We start from the raw sequence: 27,161 nt of genomic DNA on the forward strand, positions 1-27,161 counted from the left end.
AGTACATATAATTTTATAAATGAAATGTCTTAGTACGATATTTTAGTTATTTTATTCCTCTTGTGATTTCGACATTTCAATGTGGTTAACATGTCACATACTAACGAAATCCGGCATGGAACTGCCACCAAGTAGAATTACAAAACAGCCAGTGCTCATCCGTGTCACTTCAAAGTCATAGAATCTCTTATGAAATAATAACTTTCCTTTATATAATTTTCTTTCACCATCAGTCATCTCATCAGTGCAATGTACTTTTCTTATTATTTAAACTTTTACATAGAGATAGTGTTAATATACCTTCCATTTACTGTAAATGCCTTTGTTTCGACTTTAGTGGTACCGATACCAACATATGCACGAATAAGTTTTTTGGATAAAAGAATTTTCATAACATCCAGTTACTGACAGTAATGAATGGCAATTTTTTATGATCAATGAAAATCATTGTTTACGCATTATACTTCACAATTTTATGACACCAAATCTGTAATGTCAGTTATTTAACACAATGACGAGCTCTCTTGACACGAAAAAATTGTAAGTCCAACGTAATGATAAAACCCGGATACAAATATTAATAGTTACTAGGAGAAAATAATGCCAGTGACCTCTAGTAATGTAGACATGCTAGTCTTTTTATGAAATATGTAAGTAGAAAATTATCAAAAACTGTAATATATAGCCCGCCGGGGTGGCCGAGCGGTTCTAGGTACTACAGTTTGGGAACGCGCGACCGCTACGGTCGCAGGTTCAAATCCTGCCTTGGGCATGGATGTGTGTGATGTCCTTAGGTTAGTTCGGTTTAAGTAATTCTAAGTTCCAGGGGACTGATGAACTCAGAAGTTAAGTCCCGTAGTGCTCAGAGCCATTTGAACCATTTTGTAATATATATATTTGCATATTAAGCGAAGTAAACGATATTTATGAGTGAATAGTTATGCAAATGTAATTGCAGAAAAACCTTTTTATTTTTGCAAGTGATCAGTTACTTAAATACAGACTTAAATCGAGACAGTACAATACAACTAAAACGATCATTTCTGAAATGACCTTTCTCATATTTTTTGGCATAAATGATTTGTTGCCTTCCAGACGTGGAAGCATCATACTATGCTAAAGAGGCTTCCGCCCAGTATGTGCTGTTGACACAGGAAACTAACAATATTTTCATTCCGTCTGAAAGCTTCCCCCTCGTGCGGAAGGGACAATTTTAGCGGGATCAGTTACGGTAAACTGAGCTAAGGACAACAAGTTTACAGTCCCCGTCCTGAATACGGAGGAAATTTTGCATTTTGAGGGGCGCTGATCGATTTTTTGCAAGAAAGATAGATTCCCCTGGGAGTCTCGAGGAAGCGAAGTGGTACGTCAGTCAAACATAGCATTCGGTCTTGATAATTATTCACTCTTCAGATACAACTCAATCAGTCCACTTGTGGCTTCTCGTAAAACAACTTTTCAATAAGGATACATGAAACTTCCTTGTGGTACAGTTTATATAGGAATGCTTAAAGTAAAGCACTATAAAACAGAAGGCATCAAGAGGCTTATGAAATACGTCCCATATAAGAATGCACAGTATTATGTAGTAATGCTGCTGTCTCTGTTGAAGTGAATTAGTGTCACAGACTAAAACGTTACCGGATAATAAAGCAAAGGTTCACGCACGTAGCGCCTTCACGATCTTCATCTAGAAATCCATTAAATCAAATTTTCATCTCTTCTTCCCAAGTCTTCACTTAAGCACACCTTTCCACAAAATCTAATGGACAACGGTATTCTGTCATCCAATATGCAGCTTATTCGATTCCGATTTTCAAGACTAGGATAACAAAAACTGCTGCGCAAAGTTTTCTTTCAAAATTCAGTATTCCAACAGAACTTTTTCTCTGTTTCTTTTGCTCTGATTCTCAACTGCTATTTCAGTTCCTAGCAGATTTACCGTAAAAGTAGACACTGAAAGGCGTCCAGACCTTTGGACCTCCCTTTCTTTCATTTCATTTATTGAATTCGGGTGGACACATGCAATTAGGGCACTTGTATCTAGTTAGGACGATACTGTGACCGATGGAATTATGTTTTGTCTCTTTCTTCTTCGTCTTTCGAATGGGTCTACTTTGGATCACGCTTGTTCAACTATTGGGCTTTGATCCTTGCCCTGTACTGTCGCACCCTCTGCCGATGTAACTCCTTCCTTTCTTCTGTCCAGGGGGTACCACTCCCTCGAGGCTTCTTCTGAAATCCTCCGACTTTCTTCAGGGTATGTGTCACAATCTGTTCGGAGGTCGGTTATTCCCACTTCTTTAGTGTCCTTTTCAGTTTCTGTCAGCCAAGTGGTGCGAACTTTCTTGTTTTGCCAGAAGGTGGACAGAGGGTTGGTCAATCTGTTTGGAGGCAATCTTGCAACATGGCTATATAAAGCTACCCTTCTTTTTCTTGCACAGTCAGACAGCATCTCGATATGTTCGTAGAGTTTCGAGTTTTGTCGCCTTCTGAATTCCCCATCTTCTTCTACCACGCCTAGGATCTTCCTGAAGATTCTCCTCTCTCTGACTTCCAATTTATGCATCAATCATCTCCGGTTCATGGAAAGACATTCCGTGGCATACAGGACTTCTGGTCGAATGACTGATGTGCAATGCTTAAGTTTAAGGTTGCGTGACAGGCATTTTTTGTTGTAGGTGTTCATAGTCGATAGGCTAGTTCCAACTTTTGACGCTCATGGATAACTACGTTTTTTCTGATAAGTTGTATTCAATCCATTCGCTGAGGTACTTAAACTTCTCAGTCCTTTTCAAGTTTCCCTGGACCAGTAACATCTCTTTGTTAGCTTCTTTGATGTTGTTGAAGAACTCTGTTTTCTCCAGCGACACTTGGAGACCCACTTTGGCTGCCTGTTTTCTGAGGAAGTTTTTTTGCATTGTTGCCATTTCAAGAGAATCAGCAGTCAGTGCCCTGTCATTTGCAAAACCCAGCAATCTACAATCAGTCCTTCGTTCTTACGCCCCGGTAGACATCACTCTGAACGCCCAAACTGGTCAATTCCACGCACCATTCTCTCACAGCCTTTTCAAGGACGCAGTTGAAGAGAAGTTGGGAGAGTCCATCCCCGTGTCTCACTCCAGTTTTTATCTCGAAGCTTTCTGAGATGTCACCTCTAAATTTGACCTTGGAATGGGTGCTGGTCAAGGTTCTGAGATCAACAATGGTGACGACCACCTTGCGGTTTTGTCATCTTGGAGTATGCCAATACAGTTTTGAGGTTGAGGATCTGTTCTGCACAGGATCGGGTCTTCCTGAAGCCTCCCTGATATTCTCCCAGTTGACTATCTAGTTGATCTTCTGCCGTTGTTAGTAACGCCTTTGAGAGAATCTTGTGTGTTACTGGGACAAGAGAAATTCCACCTTAGTAGCTCAGATCAGTAAAATCTCCCGTTTTGTGAAGCAGATGGATAAGAGCCGTGTTCCAATCAGGTGTTAATTTGTGTTTCCCAGATGTCCTGGATGATCTCGGTGAGCTTGCCCACTGCATTGCTTCCAGCATATTTCCAGAGTTCAGCAACGATAGAGTCCTCTCCAGCTGTCTCATTATTCTTTGACAGTTGAATGATTTGTCCAACTTCTAATGAAAGAGGCAATGAGTCCAGTTTTGGTGTGGTTTGTTTGTAGTCGGAGTCTTCACTGGATAGATCACAAGTGAATAAGTTTTTAAAGAACTGAGATGAGAGGTGGCAGTTGTCTTGGTCGTTAAAAACCAGTTTGTCCTGCTAGTCTCTGAAGTGGAAGCTTGGCGGATTGTATTTCCTGGGTGTCTGCTTGAAGGTTCTGTAGAAATGTCTGGAGTCATTCTTAACGAAGTTCTCTTCGATTTGGGTTAGTTGGTTTCGTGTGAAGGTCCGTTTGGTTTCTCGAATTATCTTAGCCGTAAGCCTTCTTTGTTCCAAAAAGTTCTCCCAATTTTTCTTGGCTTTCTTAAAATTCCACTTCCCCCAGAGAGCCTGTCTTCGGGCTATTGCATTGACATAGTCTTCATTCTACCACGGGTGCTTCCGTCTTCTCGTGAAGGGGGCGAGTTCATTAATGATGTTTATTAATGAAAACTGACAGTTGTTGTGTACTGAGTTCGTTTGTAGCTAACTGCACGAAGTACTTTTGACGTGACGGGACTGCGTTTATGTTTTGTTGGTCAGTTATGTCTGAAGCTGAACGAAGGGAAGCCTGCCGGGGGTAGATGGCAAAATGGTCGTTTTATTGGTGTTATTTCAGAGAACATGAAAGGGACGTGAACCCAGGTACAGCCGCTGGGCCTGGAAGCCCCGGTCACTGCTTTCACGCAGAAGAATGCACTCTGGTAGACCCGGCCTCAGCTGCAGGGGGTCACGTACCCATTGGCAGAGAAGTGCTCCGCAGTATATTGTCCCATAGACCTGCAAGAGAGTATTTTACTATTTCTTTAGCTTAGATACAACGGACCGACGCCCTGATAATCGTTCTCTGTTGGCGAGGGTGCACTCTTCATATTCTGCAAGTGTCGACCTGCTGTTTTTCTGTTGATCTTGCTGTGAGATCTGTGTCCTTTAGGACAATGAAAACTTTTGCCACGATGACTCAAATGGGCCAGCATGACATGAAGCTCGGCGAGATATAGCCGGGATAGGTGCTGCCGTTTTAGAGCGATGTAGGCACTCACGCCAGGCTGCTCCCTGTGCGAGTGGAGAAACACTGCCTTGATTGGGACGCCGGCAGTGATGTCACAAGTAGCACTGGTGGGCTGTTGCTATATGCCAGAGGAAGCAATAGGATTGGACAAACAGAATTAGCCCCTCTTCTGGAGGGAGGATGTACTGAGACTGAAGAATTATGTGATAAGTGAATAGAAGCACTACCGCACCATCTAAGCCTGTTCACCCTGACTGGTATATCTATAGAGTTCATTCCCAGTTTTTCTTTGATTTCCTCATTGTGGACACCCTCCTGCCATTGTTCCCATCTACTAGTACCTGCAATCATGCTAGCTACTTTCATATCCGTAACCTCAACCTTGTTGATAAGGTAACCTGAATCCACCCAGCTTTCGCTCTCATACAACAAAGTTGGTCGAAAGATTGAACGGTGCACAGATAACTTAGTCTTGGTACTGACTTCCTTCTTGCAGAAGAGAGTAGATCGTAGCTGAGAGCTCACTGCATTAGCTTTGCCACACCTCGCTTCCAGTTCTTTCACTATGTTGCCATCCTGTGAGAATATGCATCCTAAGTACTTGAAACCGTCCACCTGTTCTAACTTTATTCCTCCTATTTGGTACTCAATCCGTTTATATCTCGTCCCACTGACATTACTTTCGTTCTGGAGATGCTAATCTTCACACCATAGTCCTTACATTTCTGATCTAGTTCTGAAATATTACTTTGCAAACTTTCAATCGAATCCGCCATTACAACTAAGTCATCCGCATATGCGAGACTGCTTATTTTGTGTTCACATATCTTAATCTCACCCATCCAGTCTATTGTTTTCAATATATGATCCATAAATAATATGAACAACAGTGGAGACAGGTTGCAGCCTTGTCTTACCCCTGCAACTACTCTGAACCATGAACTCAGTTTACCGTCAACTCTAACTGCTGCCTGAATATCTATGTAAAGACCTTTAATTGCTTGCAAAAGTTTGCCTCCTATTCCTTAATCTCGTAGAACAGACAATAACTTCCTCCTAGGAACCCGGTCATATGCCTTTTCTAGATCTATAAACCATAGATACAAGTCCCTGTTCCACTCGTAACACTTCTCCATTATTTGCCGTAAGCTAAAGATCTGGTCCTGACAACCCCTAAGAGGCCTACACCCACGCTGATTTTCATCCAATTTGTCCTCAGCTAATACTCGCACTTTTTTTCAACAATATCTGAGAAGATTTTACCCACAACTCTGATTAAAGAGATACCTCTGTAGTTGTTACAATCTTTTCTGTTTCCATGTTTAAAGATTGGTGTGATTACTCCTTTCGTCCAGTCTGATGGAACCTGTCCCGACTCCCACGCCATTTCATTTATCCTGTGTAGCCATTTAAGACCTGACATTCCACTGTATTTGATGAGTTCCGACTTAATTTCATCCACCCCAGCCGGTTTATTGCACTGCAATCTGTTGACCATTTTCTCCACTTCCTCAAATGTGATCCTATTTCCATCATCAATCCTATCCCACTGTACATCGAAATCTAAAACATTACTGATTGTATTTTCACCTACATTAAGCAACTCTTCAAAATATTCCCTCCATCTGCCCAAGGCATCAACAGGATTCACCAACAGTTTTCCCGACCTGTCCAAAATACTTGTCATTTCCTTCTTACCTCCCTTTCGGAGATCGCTAATTACACTCCAGAATGATTTTCCAGCAGCTTGAATTAATGTCTCCAACCTGTTTCCAAAGTCTTCCCAAGATTTCTTCTTGGATGCTGCAATTATCTGTTTGGTTTTGTTTCTTCCTTCAACATAACTTTCTCTGTCTACCTGAGTTCTAGTATGTAGCCTGTATTTTGACATCAGTTTCATTAAATAGGCGCTTGTACACTGAGGTGACGAAAGTCATAGGACAGCGATGTGCACATATATAAATGGTGGTAGTATTGCATACACAAGGCATAAAAGGGCAGTGCATTGGCGGAGCTGTTATTTGTACTTATCTGATTCAAGCGAAAAGGTGATCGACGTGCTTAAGGCGGCACAACGGGAATCAACAGAATCTGAAAGCTGGAAGGTAGCTGGAGCTCGACACATGGGGCATTCCATTTCGGAAAGCGTTAGGGAATTCAATATTTCGAGATCCACGGTATCAAGAGTGTGCCGAGAACACCAAATTTTAGGCATTAACTCTCACCCCCGGAAAACACAGTGTCCGGCGGGCTTTATTTAACGGCCGAGAGCGGAGACGTTATAGAAGTGTTGTCAGTGCTAACAGGCAAGCAAGACTGTGTGAAAGAAACAGCAAAAATCAATACGGGACGTACGACGAACATATCTGTTAGGACAGTGTGGCGAAATGTGTGGTGTTAATGGGCTATGGCGGCAGACGACCGTGGCGAATGCCTTTGCTAACAGCACGACCTCTCCTGCGGCACCTCACCTGGGCTCGTGAGCACATAGGTTGAATCATGGATGGCTGGAAAATCTTGGCCTGATCAGATGAGCGTCAGTTTCAGCTGGTAGGAGCTCATGGTTGGTCTGAGTGTGAAGCAGACGCCACGAAGGTATGGATCGTAGTTGTTAAAAGGGCACCGTGCAAGCCGGTGGTGGCTCTGTAATGCTGTGGATTGTGTTTACATACAATAGACTGGGTCCTCTGGCCCAACTGAACCGATCATAAAGGGGAGGTATATTATCTTTCTGTTCAAAAAATCGATTTTTTAAAAACTGCATTTTTGGATCCATAAAAGTGTTTAGAAACCACCCCTGAAACGGTTGTTCCGAATACGAAACGGAAATGTTTGTTGTTCGACGTTGAACAAAAAAATGCACGTGCCTGAAATCCGCTTTTTTCGCGCACCAGCTTTTTTCCTTTCGAAGAACGAGTTATTGTACCGGTGCTTGGGAGGAAACACACAAAATTCAAATGAAAGTTTGAACGCGTGTGTTTGGAAGTTAGACCCCAGGCATTTGCATTCTGGTGGAGGTTGCGACTTTCCTAGCAGTGAGCAGCTTCAACGAAGGGTATTCAGCAATTACACTCCTGGAAATTGAAATAAGAACACCGTGAATTCATTGTCCCAGGAAGGGGAAACTTTATTGACACATTCCTGGGGTCAGATACATCACGTGATCACACTGACAGAACCACAGGCACATAGACACAGGCAACAGAGCATGCACAATGTCGGCACTAGTACAGTGTATATCCACCTTTCGCAGCAATGCAGGCTGCTATTCTCCCATGGAGACGATCGTAGAGATGCTGGATGTAGTCCTGTGGAACGGCTTGCCATGCCATTTCCACCTGGCGCCTCAGTTGGACCAGCGTTCGTGCTGGACGTGCAGACCGCGTGAGACGACGCTTCATCCAGTCCCAAACATGCTCAATGGGGGACAGATCCGGAGATCTTGCTGGCCAGGGTAGTTGACTTACACCTTCTAGAGCACGTTGGGTGGCACGGGATACATGCGGACGTGCATTGTCCTGTTCGAACAGCAAGTTCCCTTGCCGGTCTAGGAATGGTAGAACGATGGGTTCGATGACGGTTTGGATGTACCGTGCACTATTCAGTGTCCCCTCGACGATCACCAGTGGTGTACGGCCAGTGTAGGAGATCGCTCCCTACACCATGATACCGTGTGTTGGCCCTGTGTGCCTCAGTCGTATGCAGTCCTGATTGTGGCGCTCACCTGCACGGCGCCAAACACGCATACGACCATCATTGGCACCAAGGCAGAAGCGACTCTCATCGCTGAAGACGACACGGCTCCATTCGTCCCTCCACTCACGCCTGTCGCGACACCAGTGGAGGCGGGCTGCACGATGTTGGGGCGTGAGCGGAAGACGGCCTAACGGTGTGCGGGACCGTAGCCCAGCTTCATGGAGACGGTTGCGAATGGTCCTCGCCGATACCCCAGGAGCAACAGTGTCCCTAATTTGCTGGGAAGTGGCGGTGCGGTCCCCTACGGCACTGCGTAGGATCCTACGGTCTTGGCGTGCATCCGTGCGTCGCTGCGGTCCGGTCCCAGGTCGACGGGCACGTGCACCTTCCGCCGACCACTGGCGACAACATCGAAACATCGATGTACTGTGGAGACCTCACGCCCCACGTGTTGAGCAATTCGGCGGTACGTCCACCCGGCCTCCCGCATGCCCACTATACGCCCTCGCTCAAAGTCCGTCAGCTGCACATACGGTTCACGTCCACGCTGTCGCGGCATGCTACCAGTGTTAAAGACTGCGATGGAGCTCCGTATGCCACGGCAAACTGGCTGACACTGACGGCGGCGGTGCACAAATGCTGCGCAGCTAGCGCCATTCGACGGCCAACACCGCGGTTCCTGGTGTGTCCGCTGTGCCGTGCGTGTGATCATTGCTTGTACAGCCCTCTCGCAGTGTCCGGAGCAAGTATGGTGGGTCTGACACACCGGTGTCAATGTGTTCTTTTTTCCATTTCCAGGAGTGTATGAAGACCATGACAACGATGGACGTCGCACTGGGACTCTATTCGACGCAGTTCGCCAAGCATTCGAACGACCACCGGACTCAACCGGCCGAAAACCGCTTGTCACCGGCCGTACGAGCGGCCCTGGAACAGCGCAGGATGGCCCAGATCGAGCACAACGCCTTCTATGACGAACAGGAAGGACTAGTTTATGGACGCGGAATAGCAGATTGACAGTACGTTGCATAATATGGTGTTTATATGTAGTCAAAATTTCAAACGCGTTCTTCTCGAAATGACGTTATTTTTATCTAGCGGTATGGTAACTTCAAATCTACTGAACCAATTCGCATGATTCTTTGTTTCCGACGAAGCTAACTAAATTGTCTAGGAGTTGTACCACTTTTATTCCGATGCATCAACTATAAATATTTTTACTTGGCCGACGAAGTCGAAAAATAGATGAAAAAACCCTATTTTTTTCAAAAGGCCGCCATTTTGTTACCTATGATCCAAATAACTTACGCGAGGTACAACCCCTAAAGAATCTTATGTACTTCGTTAAGGTCAACTCAATTTTGATTTTAAACCAGCCGGCTGACCTGTGACATACCGCGCGTGGAGGTCTACATCGAAATTTTGTTTCGTTCCGACGACACTTCCACCTTTGCTCTTCGACATTTCCGGTCCAAGAAATAGAGGAAACATCAATAAACATTTTGACCAAACTTGAAATTGATATCTATAACACATCCCGAAAAAAATCTCAAAGAACACTCTTTTTATATCCACATCTACATTTATACTCCGCAAGCCACCCAACGGTGTGTGGAGGAGGGCACCTTACGTGACACTGTCACTACCTCCCTTTCCAGTCGCGTATGGTTCGCGGGAAGAACGACTGCCGGAAAGCCTCCGTGCGCGCTCAGATCTCTCTAATTTTATATTCGTGATCTCCTCGGGAGGTATAAGTAGGGAGAAGCAATATATTCGATACCTCATTTAGAAACGTACCCTCTCGAAACCAGGACAGCAAGCTACACGACAATGCAGTGCGCCTCTCTTGCAGAGTCTGCCACTTGAGTTTGCTAAACATCTCCGTAACGCTATCACGCTTACCAAATAACACTGTGACGAAACGCGCCACTCTTCTTTGGATCTTCTCTATCTCCTCTGTCAACCCGACCTGGTACGGATCCCACACTAATGAGCAATACTCAAGTTTAAGTCGAACGAGTGTTTTGTAAGCCACCGCCTTTGTTAATGGACTACATTTTCTTAGGACTCCCCAATGAATCTCAACCTGGGACGCGCCTTACCAACAATTAATTTTATATGATCATTCCACTTCAAATCGTTCCGTACGCATACCCCCAGATATTTTACAGAAGTAGCTGCTACCAGTGTCTGTTCCGCTATCATATAATCAGACAATAAATGATACTTCTTTCTATGTATTCGCAATACATTACATTTGTCTATGTTAAGGGTCAGTTGCCACTCCCTGGGCCAAGTGCCTATGCGCCGCAGATCTTCCTGCATTTCGCTACAATTTTCTAATGCTGCAACTTCTCTGTATACTACAGCATTATCCGCGAAAAGCCGCATGGAACTTCCGACACTATCTACTAGGTCATTTATATATATTGTGAAAAGCAGTGGTCCCATAACACTCGCCTGTGGCACGCCAGAGGTTACTTTAACGTCTGTAGACGTCTCTCCATTGAGAACAATATGCTGTGTTCTGTTTGCTAAAAACTCTTCAAACCAGCCACACAGCTGGTCTGATATTCCGTAGGCTCTTACTTTGTGTATCAGGAGACACTGCGGAACTGTATCGAACGCCTTCCGGAAGTCAAGGAAAATGGCATCTACCTGGGAGACTGTATCTAATATTTTCTGGGTCCCATGAAGAAATAAAGTGAGTTGTGTCTCACATGATCTCTGTTTCCGGAATCCATGTTTTTTCGGGCCAAAGATAATAAACCTCCCCTTAACTGGAAATGGCTGTGTTCCGATACTAGGAAACCATTTGCTGCCATTCATGAACTTGCGTGTACCCAATAAAAGATGGGATTTTCGTGGACGACTGTTCGCCATGTCACTGGACCACAATTGTTCACGATTGGTTTGAAGAACATTCTGGATTATTCGAGAGAATCATTTGGCCACCCAGATCGGCAGACATTAATGCCAACGAAAAGTTAAGGAGACATAGTCGAGAGGTTAGTCTGAGCACAAAATCCTGCACTGGCAAAACTTTCGCAACTATGGGCAGCTGTAGAGGCAGCATGGCCCTGTGTTTCTGCAGAGGACTTCCAATGGCTTGTTGAGTCCATGACACGTCGGGCTACTGCCCTACGCCTGGTAAAGGAGGTCGTTATCTTCAATGCCATCCTTCATTTCTAGTCACACCATTCCTTGGCCATTTATTAACTTTATTCATTTTGGTGGGAAATAAGAGGAGGTTTTTTATTTTGAGCATTATACACTCCTGGAAATTGAAATAAGAACACCGTGAATTCATTGTCCCAGGAAGGGGAAACTTTATTGACACATTCCTGGAGTCAGATACATCACATGATCACACTGACAGAACCACAGGCACATAGACACAGGCAACAGAGCATGCACAATGTCGGCACTACTACAGTGTATATCCACCTTTCGCAGCAATGCAGGCTGCTTTTCTCCCATGGAGACGATCGTAGAGATGCTGGATGTAGTCCTGTGGAACGGCTTGCCATGCCATTTCCACCTGGCGCCTCAGTTGGACCAGCGTTCGTGCTGGACGTGCAGACCGCGTGAGACGACGCTTCATCCAGTCCCAAACATGCTCAATGGGGGACAGATCCGGAGATCTTGCTGGCCAGGGTAGTTGACTTACACCTTCTAGAGCACGTTGGGTGGCACGGGATACGTGCGGACGTGCATTGTCCTGTTGGAACAGCAAGTTCCCTTGCCGGTCTAGGAATGGTAGAACGATGGGTTCGATGACGGTTTGGATGTACCGTGCACTATTCAGTGTCCCCTCGACGATCACCAGTGGTGTACGGCCAGTGTAGGAGATCGCTCCCCACACCATGATGCCGGGTGTTGGCCCTGTGTGCCTCGGTCGTATGCAGTCCTGATTGTGGTGCTCACCTGCACGGCGCCAAACACGCATACGACCATCATTGGCACCAAGGCAGAAGCGACTCTCATCGCTGAAGACGACACGTCTCCATTCGTCCCTCCATTCACGCCTGTCGCGACACCACTGGAGGCGGGCTGCACGATGTTGGGGCGTGAGCGGAAGACGGCCTAACGGTGTGCCGGACCGTAGCCCAGCTTCATGGAGACGGTTACGAATGGTCCTCGCCGATACCCCAGGAGCAACAGTGTCCCTAATTTGCTGGGAAGTGGCGGTGCGTTCCCCTACGGCACTGCGTAGGATCCTACGGTCTTGGCGTGCATCCGTGCGTCGCTGCGGTCCGGTCCCAGGTCGACGGGCACGTGCACCTTCCGCCGACCTCTGGCGAAAACATCGATGTACTGTGGAGACCTCACGCCCCACGTGTTGAGCAATTCGGCGGTACGTCCACCCGGCCTCCCGCATGCCCACTATACGCCCTCGCTCAAAGTCCGTCAACTGCACATACGGTTCACGTCCACGCTGTCGCGGCATGCTACCAGTGTTAAAGACTGCGATGGAGCTCCGTATGCCACGGCAAACTGGCTGACACTGACGGCGGCGGTGCACAAATGCTGCGCAGCTAGCGCCATTCGACGGCCAACACCGCGGTTCCTGGTGTGTCCGCTGTGCCGTGCGTGTGATCATTGCTTGTACAGCCCTCTCGCAGTGTCCGGAGCAAGTATGGTGGGTCTGACACACCGGTATCAATGTGTTCTTTTTTCCATTTCCAGGAGTGTACATTGTATCTACTTCAGTTTCGCTACTAGGGATCCATATAGTCATTTGCGCGGATACATCTCAATACGTTTAATTTCACAATACTGTAATCGTAGGTGGTTCGGAGTCATAGAACATTGCGGGGAGAAGTTCAGTGGAAGTGCCACACATAGTTTGCCACTAAACGAGACATTTCTCAGTGTATTTACTGAATCATTAAACTCTTTAAATAATCTTTTTGTAATTACGCTGCCAGAATCCAATCTAATGTCAACGTCAGCTCTGATACTCCTGCTGTAGCAATCGGTTTAATTGGAGTCTAAGTACACTGTTCGTCTTCCCATAATATGCCTTTCATTATGGCTTATCCATTGTTTACGTGTATTGTTTGGAATGCTATATATGACCTTATTACCGTACATTAAGTTTAGGGGAAGGCCGTAACCGAAAATAGAATCAATTTTCCTACAAATCCTAGTGTGAAACTGTCTCACTATTTCTCCTACATTGTGACAATTGATCGTAAATCTCACAGTCGTCATTCCTCTGAAACTCGCTTCGTACGATATTTCTGCTCATTCCGTATAGTGAATTACCCTCTTGGTACGCTGTGATCATTCTACTGAATCAGTTTCCTGACGATCATTTCTTCACGATTTTTATTTCAGGGCGCTTCATTGTCTCAGTTTCTAGCGTCCAAGCTATTGTTTCCCCACCGTCTTCTTCTGGACTCGAGAGCATCAATTCGATCGACAATAAGAAATACGTGTTTGACGCCTTTGCATCTTTTTAGCAACAGTCTCTCGTGAACAGTCAATGACTGTCGCTGTATCAGATCATTAGGTCCTTGTCTTTGACAGACTCATACATACACATTGCTACAATTGTTGTTGAAATCAGCTTTGCAGACGCTTATCCACATCCTAACAACGCTGCGTACTCGTGGCGAAATTATTAGTTATAACCAAAAGTCTTCAAAAAATGGTTCAAATGGCTCTGAGCACTATGGGACTCAACATCTTAGGTCATAAGTCCCCTAGAACTTAGAACTACTTAAACCTAACTAACCTAGGGACATCACACACACCCATGCCCGAGGCAGGATTCGAACCTGCGACCGTAGCAGTCCCGCGGTTCCGGACTGCAGCGCCAGAGCCGCTAGACCACCGCGGCCGGCTTCCAAAAGTCTTATTAGCAAATGATTTGATGAGACCATGCGAGAGAAGTAGAAATGATGGAACACAAAATCTTGCAGACATCACTAAACATCTCACACTGTGCCACTGGAAATCCACAAACATAAAACTTAACTTACTACAGGCACTAATAGTACACAGGCAACACGTTTTCCATCCCAGTAACACGCCGAATGAACAAAAACAGTGAATAATACTGACTACCGTCTACTTTCAGCAATGACAGTCTTTCAATAGAGTATCCTCACAAGGATGACTGGACGTAATTCTCTTCTCGGACGTAATTCTCTTCTCCCTTTCGGACACATGAATACACCTTTACCTCTCCATTAAACGCTCCCCCTCCTTCAACTCTGTCAAATTCTCCCACGATGTTGCACCACCACCACCACCTCATACAACGTTCACTGACATTTCACCACAGTAGGCTTTTACATTTCACGTCTTCGGTTGTCAAGAACTAATAATTGCTTGATCATGAACCCAAACGTATGACTTACATGTCTGTAGGTGAAAAAGTAAAGGTGACCAAAAATTAGAGGTGTACAGTTCGCTAACATGCATACGATGTTTGTAAAAGAAGAGATGACACATCAGAGTAATTAGATTTGATTTTATCTTATTTCTTGTATTTATGTATATGAAAATGATTCCCATTAGCTCTGTAATGCTAATGAGACATTATCCCTCAATCTCAGACAAGGATTCCACCTTTTGTAGACAGTAATAATTATAAGATGATCGTACAGGAAAAATTAATTGGACATGTATGAAAGATGTTCCAAGAGAATTTTTTTGTATCCCATGATGAAACTGGTTCTGAAATTATTGCAAGGTAACTGTGGCATGAAGCTGAAATAAACTTATAGCTTAAATTAGCGTTTCACTCTTGAACGAGACTCCCAACTTTCGGATTACTATTTGGCAAAATTTGTGGCACTTGGCAGATTCCTCTGGAAACGCAAACGCAGGTGATAAATCCGACTCACCTGTCGATTCATTTAATTACACCTTTTGATTGGTACACTACAGCGAGTTTAAATCTCAGCGGCACTGAAATTCGTTGTTGCAACAGGGGATGCTAAATCACTCGTTGTGGTAACCCGCGATGGTTGTAGTTGTTAATGTATCGACCCTATATCGTTGAAAGGGTCGAAACCCAACTACGGTGAGCTCACAACCTAGACTCACAGATTGAAACGTTTCACCTAAATAATATATTTCAGCCTTCAACATCTTAGAGTATTCGAAGTGAAAGTCATCCTCATAATACTTCATTTGTTCGTTATTCTCGTCTCAGTCTTTTCTTATAAAACCAACATTTTATTTTTACGTGCTGAAATGTTAACTGAAGCAGGTGTAACGCCCAGAACCATAATGTAGTCTTTGAAAATAAAGTTGTAGCTCCGAAACACATTGGATCTGAAGAAAAAAGAAAATATTTAGACTGGTGTCAGCTTAATGGCTCTGAGCGCTATGGGACTTAACTTCTGAGGTCATCAGTCCCCTTGAACTTAGAACTACTTAAACCTAACTAACCTAAGTACATCATACACATCCATGCCCGAGGCAGGATTCGAATCTGCGACCGTAGCGGTCGCACGGTTCCAGACTGTAGCGCCTAGAACCACTCGGCCACTCCAGCCGGTCTGTCAGCTTATTACTAGCAAAAATATTTCTAATGGTGGAGGCATGAACATCATGTCATTAGCATGCATCAGTTTGTTATCGAACTGGAGGATTTGTGTTCACTGTTAAATGTTCATGATGTGGTATGATGTGTTTAACACCTGTGGAAGAAACAACCAACAAGAGGGAATAACACCTCTCATATTGCTCAAAGTAAAAATGGTTAACAATGTTTCGCTCGTAAAAAGTATCAGCTCTTTAGGCTTCATCTGGTGGGACTCGTGCTACTGTTCGATAAGTGAATGATGTATAGAAACGAGAGTGCAGGACATACACCAGTGGTCATCAAAATTTCACCAGAATGAAGGCCACATGCAATAAACCCCAAACTGGCATGTAGTGTACTACATGCTTGGATATGAAAATGATTATTATTTCATCACTACCACACAAAGTGCATTAGAGTAACGTCATCTTCATTCTGTATGTAAGGCAAGGTTACGCAGGTGGTTTCTCACGCAGAAATAGCATTTGAGCGTCGGTTGTTGTGTCTGGTGAAAGAAGAATAAAACTTCTACCAGCACATGGTTGAATTCGACAGTGGCAGTAAGATAGCCTATCGAGAGTGTGGTTCATTGTTCCACGTTATGCTGAGAGCATGGGCTTGGATCCCACGATTATGGTGCTAATATGGAATCTATCGGAGCAGAAGGGGCCATACTCAGCGCCATGAAGGATGTCAACGACCCCATACGACTGAAGTATTGGTTGCTTGGCTGTGCAGGATTGTAGACCCACTTACTTACCTTGAGTCAGAAATAGGGTACGTACTTTGTATGTAGCAGTAAAAGTATCCCAACAGACTGGGCACCTACGTCTGAATCATCGAGGACAGTCAATATGAAGATTGTTGCCACAACTGTTAACTGTTGACAGTGGTGCACTTGACAGTGGTGCAGCCAACGATAAAACTCCACACGTAAATGGTACCAAGTCGTCTTTTCAGACGAATCCTCACTCAATGTACAGCATCATGATGGATGCATCCATGTGTTGAAGTTCCATGAAGTGTGAATGTAGCAAGACTGCCTTCGACACGATCTGTAGAGCTCATCACTTGACGAAATGGTATGAGATGCCATAGATTGCACAACATTATCACCACGGCCAGTGGCCGGCCCTATCTCCTGGTCCTCTGTGACATTATTTTTCAGCAAGGTAAAGTAAGAGTACATGTTGCCCTTGTTGTTCTGACCGACCACAATACTTGCAGCTTTGACTGTTTCCTTGGCCATGTTCTCTAAATCTCTCACCCACTGATATACGTAGTCACAGGCTGCCAAAAGACTGGCAAGTCATCACTTACCAGCCAATACGATTGATGAATTTTGGGACAATGTTGAAGAAGCCATCGTCTGAGTTCAGTTCGAATCGATACCCAGCTAGTGTGCCAATTTTGGCACTGTGACTACTTTTGAGATGAATTCGTCCACTATGAGTTCCTTAAGGAAGATGTTTGCCTATCTTGAGTGTAGGGTGAGTGTGCCGATGTTGGCAGTGTTAGTTCCTTGAGGAAAATGTTGCCTAACTTGAGTGTGGAGAGAACGTGATTTATGTGGTCCCTGGAACGGATGGCCGATGGGATGTGCAGCAGGGATTAACTTGATGATGGTTGGCCGGGATAGGTGCCAGCTGTTGGCGACTATGCTGCTCCATGTGGATTCAGGGCAGTTACAACGATAGCTGCCTTCCAAGAATCCTCGGAGCACTCCATTTACTGTCTGAGTGTACGAGCAAGTATGGTCCCTGCCGAATTCACATATAAGCAGCACCTGAGGGCCCAGCTAGACTGAACAACAGAAAAGAAAAATTGCAGTGGTTTGATTAAATTGCCTAATATTTTTAGTAACTGTCCTTCGTTGATCTTGTCTGTAATGTGTTTATAACTTGTTTAGTTCTGAAATGGAGATTGTACTGTGTGCTATCTTAGCTGGGGCAAAGAAAGACTATCGGTTACCTGACAAAAAACTAACTGGTGGAACTATTTGTGTTTAACTTAAAAGAAAAACTGATATTTAGGTTGTCGATTTTGCTGAGCCAACTAGTAGCAGATGCTGGTTAATAACCAACTGGCAATCTTGTTACTGTCATTTCTCAAAACTAGAAGAATTTTTCCATTTAGACTTTCAGGTTTAAAATGTTTAAAGATTGTCTTACCTGTTAGTTGTTGTTTGTTTTAAATGTAAAAGATTTTAAGGTTGGCTGTTTTGCGGAATTAGCAAGCGGAATGTGTCAGTTAACATACCAGTTGTCAATTCATTGACGCTATTTCTTAAAACTAAAAGAAATATTTCCTTGTGGTAGTAATTTTTAAAAGGCTTTAACAGTTGCCGCATTTATGTCTTTTTCAGACTACACCTATTTGTCATAATAAATAGGTGAAACGGTAGTTGTATGTTTTTCTACCTAATCGTTCGGCAGAACCATGGAAAAGCCATAAGCACCACCCTAGGTTAGAGACATTATTGCTGCCGGACACGGCAACTCTCCCACGACATCTCCAAAATTCCCTCCCAGGGCCTCTCCATAATTCCCTCACAAGACATCTCCAAAATTTCGTGATTTGCTGTACTTCCTGGTCTTGCGGTTTTTATGACCCACAGTGTATGTAGAGGACACCAAATAAGCATTCGGTAAAGTACGTATGTTTATTTAACAAGGACGCGTGGATGATAGTATCTGCTGTTGACTTTAAACCATTGTATCCACTGAGGAGAGCGGGTGAAGTCTAGATGCCGGCGGTGTCTCGGATCCAGGCCCTCAGATTGCCGACATTGGTTTGGACGGAGATGCCGACTTCGCAGTAGGTGAGCCCCCACGAGACGATGCCCACCTGCGTACCGTTGTTGACCAGTGGCCCACCAGAGTCACCGAAGCATACTCCACGGGTGAACTCCCCAGAGCAGATCATGCGTTCTGTCACGGAATTCACAGCGACGAACACTTTGCGGCATGTCTCGCGGTCCACCACGTTGATGTCTACCGCCTGCAGTGTACTGGACGGGCCGCTGCCGCTGTGCTGGTAACCCCAGCCACTGACCGTCACAGGCAGCCCACTCGGAGGGTCGTAGCCCTCAGCTGGGAGTCCCACTAGCTGTACATTGGGACCCAGCGTGAAGGATCCGTTCACCTGTAAATCGAACACAAACAGTGTAAGCGACAATTTGCCATTATTTTGTACTATCCCATCACCTTACGCCGCTATAGGAATATAAAATTAACTTCTCGATCAGAAGAACACGTCACTGACCAGACACCGTACCATCCACTGACAAATGGCATAACGTAGATGCAGTACGAAGAGTCTTAGGGTCAAAAACAATCTCTTGCAGCTGTTCTCATCTTCCCAGACCTTAGACCCAATGTGAATTCATATGGTTCAAACGGATCTGAGCACTATGGAACTGTCAAAAGGAAAGATACACAAAATAAGAACAGATTTTACTAGGTTACAGGGAGGACAATAATTTGGTGTTCGAATGCAAGTACTGCGTCGCTCAGTCATCCCTTCACGCCCAATCCCAACAGATGCTCGCGTGGCGGAGTATGTTATACGGTGACGCCACATGATCGACATTTCTCATCCATTTTTGAGGTACTTCCCGACATTTGCAGCTCCATGTGTCTTGTATTAAATTACCTGTCCCAGCGTCATCTACGTCGCTTTGGGGTTTTCTAAACGTTAACAAGAGTCTCCCTGTACGTGAAGTGTGTACATGCTGGCAAAGTCGCAGATAAAAAGCTCATGGGTTGATTTACACCAAACTTTGTACACTTACTATTTACTCTCTAAAAAGAAATAGTGTGAGGGGTAAGAACCAGTAACCTCCTTTTGGGGTGGGGGAGCAGAAGGAGGAGGAGGAGACGGGCAGACGAAGAGGGGGGAGGAGAGATGGACTCATGTAGGGCGAAGAAAGAAAGAGAGATGGTCAGGGAGAAATGGATACAGGAGGCTATGAGTAGGAGGTGGAGAGAGAGAGAGAGAGAGAGAGAGAGAGAGAGGAGGCAGAGATAACCAGAAAAAGGAAGTGGGAGAAGAAACAGAAGAACAGGGCGGAAAATACGGTCAGAGAAAGAGAAGAGGTCAATACGGACAGCGATAGGGGTAGACAAGATGGATTGGGCAAGCAAAGACGACAAGATGTACGGAAACATTGGGGAGGAGACGATGGAGAAAGAGAGTGGGGAGGAGGTGATGGACAGAGAAAGGGGCAGGAGGAAGTGGACAGAGTGGGTGATGGAGGAGGTGAACAGAGAGAGAAAGAAAGAGAAGCTGGAATTATATAAGACTAGAATAAATACAATGACATAAAAAATAATGGAAATATCGAGGAGTTTCGCGACACAAACGGAAGTTGGTAGGCAAGTTTCTACATCGGAAAAATGATGTCTGTTCAAATTTAGCGCCAGTCGCGTAAGAGTGGCTCTAGTAGCTACACTATGAGGATGCAAATCAGGTTTTATGTAAGAACTCGGTGCAATGTTCGTGAGCGTTAGTTACCTTCGAGATACGATGTGGTGAGTTACTGGTGATCAAATATACTTTTCAGGCGGCAAAGACGCCATTATCAAGACCCCACTGAGTTTGAATGAGGTCGTGTAATAGGAGTATGAGAAGCTGGATGTTCCTTCTGCCATATCGCAGAGAGGCGTGCCAGGAATTTTACCGCTGTACATGATTGCTGGCAGCGACGGTAACGAGAATGTACGCCCACAAGAAGATTGGACTCTGGACGACCACGTGGCACCACCGAGAGGGAAGACCATCGTGTCCGGCGTGTGGCTCTGGCGCATCATAGTGCATCTGCAGCAGCAATGTGAGCATTATCTGGCACCACAGTGACACAGTATTGTCATGCAGCAGATGGTACAAGTAGATGAATGACGAACACTAACTTCACTTGATGAAGGTTTATTCAGCACTTGCACATACATGAGTGTGGAGTGAACTGCCTCCGGCTAGAACAAATACGGTATATATAGAGCTACAGAACATTCCAGTAAAATTAATCGTCTCATTTGTGGGTACTTCCAGAGTGTACCCTAACCGAACACAGAAATTGAAATTCTGTTCAGGTGAGTTTTCAACTCAAGACCCTCCATGCAACAGTCTAGTATCATAACCACTACACTATTTTTTTTTTTTACATTTTTGCTCGTTGTTGATCGTTAGGTTTCGTCGTTGCGGACTTCACGTGACATCCGTTAAAGTTCTTTTCTTGATCCTCCCACTCAGTTTTTTGTTACATAGGCCAGCCAACTCCCTGAGCTGAGCTACCGTGCCGGCGACTACGGCTACTGCGCCAATCGGCTTCTTCTGCCACATTGCTCCCTCATTAAGAGAACAGCGTCTCGGTGCTACGTCCTCCTAGTCTGGGGACGAGTCATCGGTCCTGCATACTCTGACTCCCGATGACGGATGTTCGCCCTGGCGGTGATCTTGTTAGAACTTCCCTTAGCGCTACGTTCTTCGTCCCCTTTCCGCTTGTTGCCTGTCACTGGAGCTTCGGATTTACCCTGGGTTGCAGGATCCTTATAGGGCTTCATTCGAAGGACGTGGAACATATTTCTGATCTTTCGTCGTCTAGTGACGGGGTCGAAATGTTCAACTTCATAAGCAACATCAGACAACTGTCTTAGAACCTTATAAGGTCCAAAGTAGCGCCTGAGGAGCTTCTCAGAGAGACCAACCTTCCGAACAGGAGTGAAGATCCAGGTTGGTAGGCGACAGAGCGGTGGCTCGCGTCATACCTTCTGCGATCGTTTTCTTGAGCCTGCAGCGTGCGGAGTCGAGCTAACTGCCGAGCTTCCTCAGCTCTGGTTAACACCTGGCCGATGTAGTTGTCGTTCACGTCATCAGGATGTAACGAAAACAAAGGGTCCATCGTCGTCGTCGTCGCCTCACGCCCATGCACCAGGAAAAATGGCGTAAATCCTGTGCTGTCTTGTTTGGTGGTGTTGTAGGAAAACGTCACGAAAGGTAGCACCTCATCCCAGTTGCTCTGCTCAACACTGACGATCATTGATAACATGTCGGCCAAGGTCTTATTAAGGCGTTCAGTAAGCCAGTTAGTTTGCGGACGGTAGGCAGTCGTCATGTGTTGAGTAATGTTGCACCGACAGTTAATCTCTGTCACAAGATTCGATTGAAAACTTTCCCTCGATCCGTAATTAACGACTTTGTAGCACCGTGTTTTAATGCAATGTCTTATGCGATGAATTTGGCTACCTCGAATGCTTCGGCTTTTTTCACGGCTTTTGTAGTGGCATATCGCATCAGATAATAAGGACAAACAATAATCCATCTATTGCCACTAGCAGACGTTGGCAATCGTCCGAGGAGGTCAATCCAAACACTCTGGAAAGGCGTTTCGGCTGGTGGAATTGGTATGAGTTGGCCAGGTGGTTTCTGAGGAACTGCCTTTCTCCTCTGGCATTCTCGACAATGCGACACATAGTGCCGGACACTGCCAAGTAAACCTGGCCAGAAAAATCTCTTGCGGATCCTATCATATGTCTTAATAAATCCTAAATGTCCGTCCTCAGGTGTATCATGGAATGTCTGTAGAACATCTAAGCGCATGTGTTTAGGAATCACTGGTAGCCACCTCTTTCCAAACGGATCAAAGTTTTTCTTGTAAAGTAATCCCTCAACTACCTTAAAGCGTCCTTTCACATCCTGATGGGAGCCACTGTGTCGTCGATATGTGCAGTATCACAAGTTCCAATACCCAGCGCCTCCACCAGAATAATGTCACAAAGAGGAAGGTGTAAGTAGACGAATGACGAGCACTAACTTCACTTAACGAAGGTTTATTCAGCACTTGCACATACAAGAGCGCGGAGCGAACTGTCTCCGGCTAGAACACATACGGTCTATATACACCTACAGAACATTCCAGTACAATGATTCTTGTCAGTTGTGGATACTTCTACAGTGTATGCGAACCGCACATGGAAATTAGAATTTCTCAGTTCAGGTGAGTTTTGAACCCACAACCCTCCAAGCAACAGCCTAGTATCATTGCCACTACACTAAGCGACTGTGACAATGTACTGTTATAAATCGGTTACTTCAAGCACAGATCCGAGCCGTTATCCCTGCAGCGTGCATTCCACCGGTTCCAAACCACTGCCATTTGTAGTATCAGTGGTGAGAAGCGAAAGTTCGTTGGAGGGCATGCTGGAGGTTCTTCCTCGGTGACGGTGATGACCGAGTGTTGGTTAGGAGGAGGCCAGTTGAGGACCGGCTACCAAGTTCTCTGCGTGCTAGATACACTGGAGTTATGGTCTGGGATGCTATTTCATTTGATGGCAAGAGCAATCTCGTGGCTATCCTATGCACCCTGACTGCAAATTTGTACGTCAGTCTTGTGATTCGAACTGCTGAGCTTCCATTGCTGGAGGTATTTTCCAAAAAGATGACACTCGCGCACATACAGCTTTGTGACCCACCACGCTCTACAGGGTGTCGAGATAATCCCTTATCCTGTTCGATCTGTCACCGTGGAGCACATATGGCACATCATCAGACGACAACTCCAGCGTCATCCACCAACAGCATTAATCGTCCTTGTATCGACCGATGACTGATGACCGCGCAGTTGAGCGCTCCACAAATCAGACATCATCATCATCATCATCGTCATCATCGACCGACCAAGTGCAATAGGCATGGAACTCCATCCCACACACTAACATCCGGCACTTGTACAACACAATCTATCCACTTCTGCATTTCACATTTGCAGTAGCTTACAGCGAGCTTGCTTTAAGCTGTGATCTTGCAATGTTAATTACTTAAATATGTTACCTAGACAGATTTATGATCGAAATTTCATCACTCTACATTAATTATTTCTTGGTGTTGCGACTATTTTTCCTCCAGTGTACATGTAAAACGTGCGTACACGGGCAAGCCCGCAGGTAAAAAGCTCATCCCAAACTAATGGATCAATTTCAACCAAACTTTGTACACCTATTATTTACTATCAGGAATGAAGTAATGTGTGGTTAGGAACCAGCACCCTCCTATTGGGGTGTGAGTGATAATGTGGGGAGAGAAAAAGAAGTAGGAGATGGGCAGACAGAGAGAGGGAAGGAGAAGACAGTCGGAGGAAGGGGTGGACAGAGAAATGGGCACAGAAAGTAAAGAGGAGGAGATGAACAGAGAAATGTGGAGGCGGATATGGACAGAGAACAGAAGGGTAGAAGTTGGATGGAGACAGGATTTAGAAGAGATGGACAGACAAAGGGAAGAGTGGAGACAGACAGGGAGAAGAGGAGAAGAGATAGAGAAAGGAGAAGCGGAAATGGACAGAGAGACGAAGGAGGAGGAAGTGGACAGGGAGAGAGAGGGAGGAGCAGATGGATTGAGGGAGGAATAGGAGAGGATGGACAGAGAGTGATGGAGGAGGTGGCCAGAGAGAGGGGATAGGAGGAGATTGACAGAGAGAGGGGGAGAGGAGATAGAGAAAGGAATAAGCGAAGATGGACACAGAGGCGAAGGAAGAGGAGGAGGACAGAGAGAGAAGGAGGAGCAGATGGACTGAGGGAGGAATAGGAGGGGATGGACGGAGAGCGGGCGATGGAGGAGGTGACCAGAGAGAGGGGATAGGGTGAGATGGGCAGAGAGAGGCGGAGGACGAGATGGGCAGAGAGGGGGAAAAGAGGAGCTGGACTGCTGGTGCAACGCTGGGTACTCAGGTAGTAATAAAGTAAACTTCACTAACCTGTACGACTGCGATGTCGTAGTCTGAGGTGCGGCTATCGTACTGCTGGTGCAGGAAGACGGCTGCCGCCTCTATCACTGTGCCGCCGCTGCCACGGACGGAGGAGCCCGCTCGCAGCGCCATGTAGACTAGTCCGATGTCCTCGACGCAGTGGCCAGCGGTCAGCGCCCAGGAGGGGCCGATGAGCGACGCGCCGCACCGCTGGTCGCCGCTGAGCTCGAAGGCCAGCTGCCAGGGGAGGTCGGCGATGCTGGCCTCGTGGCCGCCGACGATGCGCTCGTGGGCGCCGGTCCGCTGCCGGACGGCGGACGGCCACGCCGCAGCCGCCGACAGCAGCAGCAGCCACAGACAGGGGAACCAGGTCACTGTGGCGGGGCGCGACATCCTGGGCTGTGCTGCACGCCTCCTGCCCCCGGCCCTCTTTATACTCCTGCTGGCCGAGAAAATAATGACACCAATCACAGCCTTATCTCTGTGCGATATACATCATAAGTGGCACTGCACTGATATCACTCAGATTATCGTATTTTTTACGTCTCTCTCGTCTGACCATTTCGCAAGGCAGTAAAACATAAACGTCTAAAGCACATTGTGGCAGAGGAGAATTTTATTTACCGTTAACCACACAAAAGTCATGGGACAACGATATGTACACTACTGGCCATTAAAACTGCTACACCATGAAGATGACTTGCTACAGACGAGAAATTTAACCGACATGAAGAAGATGCTGTGATGTGCAAATGATTAGCTTTTCAGAGCATTCACACTAGGTTGACGCCGGTGGCGACACCTACAACGTGCTGACATGAGGAAAGTTTCCAACCGATTTCTCATAAACAGCAGTTGACCGGCGTTGCCTGGTGAAACGTTGTTGTGATGCCTCGTGTAAGGAGGAGAAATGCGTACCATCACGTTTCCGACTTTGATAAAGGTCGGATTGTAGCCAATCGCGATTGCGTTTTATCGTATCGCGACATTGCTTCTCGCGTTGGTCGAGATCCAATGAATGTTAGCAGAATATGGAATCGGTGGGTTCAGGAGGGTAATACGGAACGCCGTTCTGCATCCCAACGGCCTCGTATCACTAGCAGTCGAGATGACAGACATCTTAATCGCATGGCTGTAACGGATCGTGCAGCCACGTCTCGATCCCTGATTCAACAGATGGGGACGTTAGCAAGACAACAACCATCTGCACGAACAGTTCGACGACGTTTGCAGCAGCATGGACTATCACCTCGGAGACCATGGCTGCGGTTAACCTTGACGCTGCATCACAGGCAGGAGCGCCTGCGATGGTGTACTCAACGACGGACCTGGGTGCACGAATGGCAAAACGCCATTTTTCGGATGAATCCAGGTTCTGTTTACAGCATCATGATGGTCGCATCCGTGTTTGGCGACATCGCGGTGAACGCACATTGGAAGCGTGTATTCGTCATCGCCATGCTGGCGTATCACCCGGCGTGATGGTATGGGGTGTAATTGGTTACACGTCTCGGTCACCTCTTGTTCGCATTGACGGCACTTTGAACAGTGGAAATTACATTTCAGATATGTTACGACCCGTGGTTCTACCCTTCATTCTATCGCTGCGAAACCCTACTTTTCAGCAGGATAATGTACGACCGCGTGTTACAGATCCTGTACGGGCCTTTCTGGATACAGAAAATGTTCGACTGCTGCCCTGGCCAGCACGTTCTCCAGATCTCTCACCAACTGAAAACGTCTGGTCAATGGTGGCCGAGCATCTGGCTCGTCACAGTACGCCAGTCACTACTCTTGATGAATTGTGGTATCGTGTTGAAGCTGCGTGGACAGCTGTACCTGTACACGTCATCCAAGCTCTGTTTGACTCAATGCTCAGGCGTATCAAGGCCGTTATTACAGTCAGAGGTGATTGCTCTGGGTACTAATTTCTCAGGATCTATGCACCCAAATTGCGTGAAAATGTAATCACATGTCAGTTCTAGTATAATATATTTGTCCAATGAATAACCGTTTATCATCTGCATTTCTTCTTGGAATAGCAATTTTAGTGGCCAATAGTGTACATATACCAATAATGGTCGCGTACACACTGTATAAAAGGACAGTGAACTGGCGGAGCGGTCGTTTGTGCTCACGTGATTCATGTGAAAAGGTCCTAGACGTGATTACTACAGTATGACATAAATTAACAGACCCTGTTCGCGAAATGATAATTGGAGCTAGAGGTGTGGGACATTACATTCCGGAAGTCAAATTCAATATTCCGATATACAAGCTAGCAAGAAAACTCCAGGAATGGCAAATTTCAGACATTACCTCTCACCACAGACAACATTGTGCTCGATGGCCTTCACGTCACGATTGAGAGCAACCTAGAGTTGTTAGTGTTAACAGATAAGCGACGCTGCATGAAATGACCGCAGAAATCAATGTGGGACGTACGGTGAACGTATCCGAAAGGACAGTACGGCGAAAGTAGGCGTTAATGGGCTATGGCAACAGACGAACGACGCGAGTGCC

At 45.9% G+C, this 27,161-nt stretch overlaps 1 protein-coding gene across 1 annotated transcript; it reads right to left on the reverse strand.

Moving 5' to 3' along the window:
• Positions 1-18,389: 18,389 nt before the first annotated feature.
• LOC126088223 (trypsin-1-like) lies at positions 18,390-25,031 on the reverse strand. Its single transcript, XM_049906350.1, has 2 exons — positions 24,648-25,031; positions 18,390-19,045 (listed from the first exon to the last, which is right to left on the reverse strand). Exons 1-2 carry the CDS (start codon positions 25,029-25,031, stop codon positions 18,644-18,646), a joined length of 786 nt encoding a protein of 261 aa, XP_049762307.1. The 3' UTR covers positions 18,390-18,643.
• Positions 25,032-27,161: the final 2,130 nt, after the last annotated feature.

The sequence above is a fragment of the Schistocerca cancellata genome, chromosome 6 (assembly GCF_023864275.1).
Source record: "Schistocerca cancellata isolate TAMUIC-IGC-003103 chromosome 6, iqSchCanc2.1, whole genome shotgun sequence".
In the NCBI taxonomy this organism is placed as follows: Eukaryota; Metazoa; Arthropoda; class Insecta; order Orthoptera; family Acrididae; genus Schistocerca; species Schistocerca cancellata.

Coding starts and splice junctions, on each gene's coding strand:
- LOC126088223 (XM_049906350.1), bottom strand. CDS start 25,031: ATGTCGCGCCCCGCCACAGTGACCTGGTTCCCCTGTCTGTGGCTGCTG. Junction 19,046..24,647: donor ACGACATCGCAGTCGTACAG/GTTAGTGAAGTT, acceptor TTCGATTTACAG/GTGAACGGATCCTTCACGCT.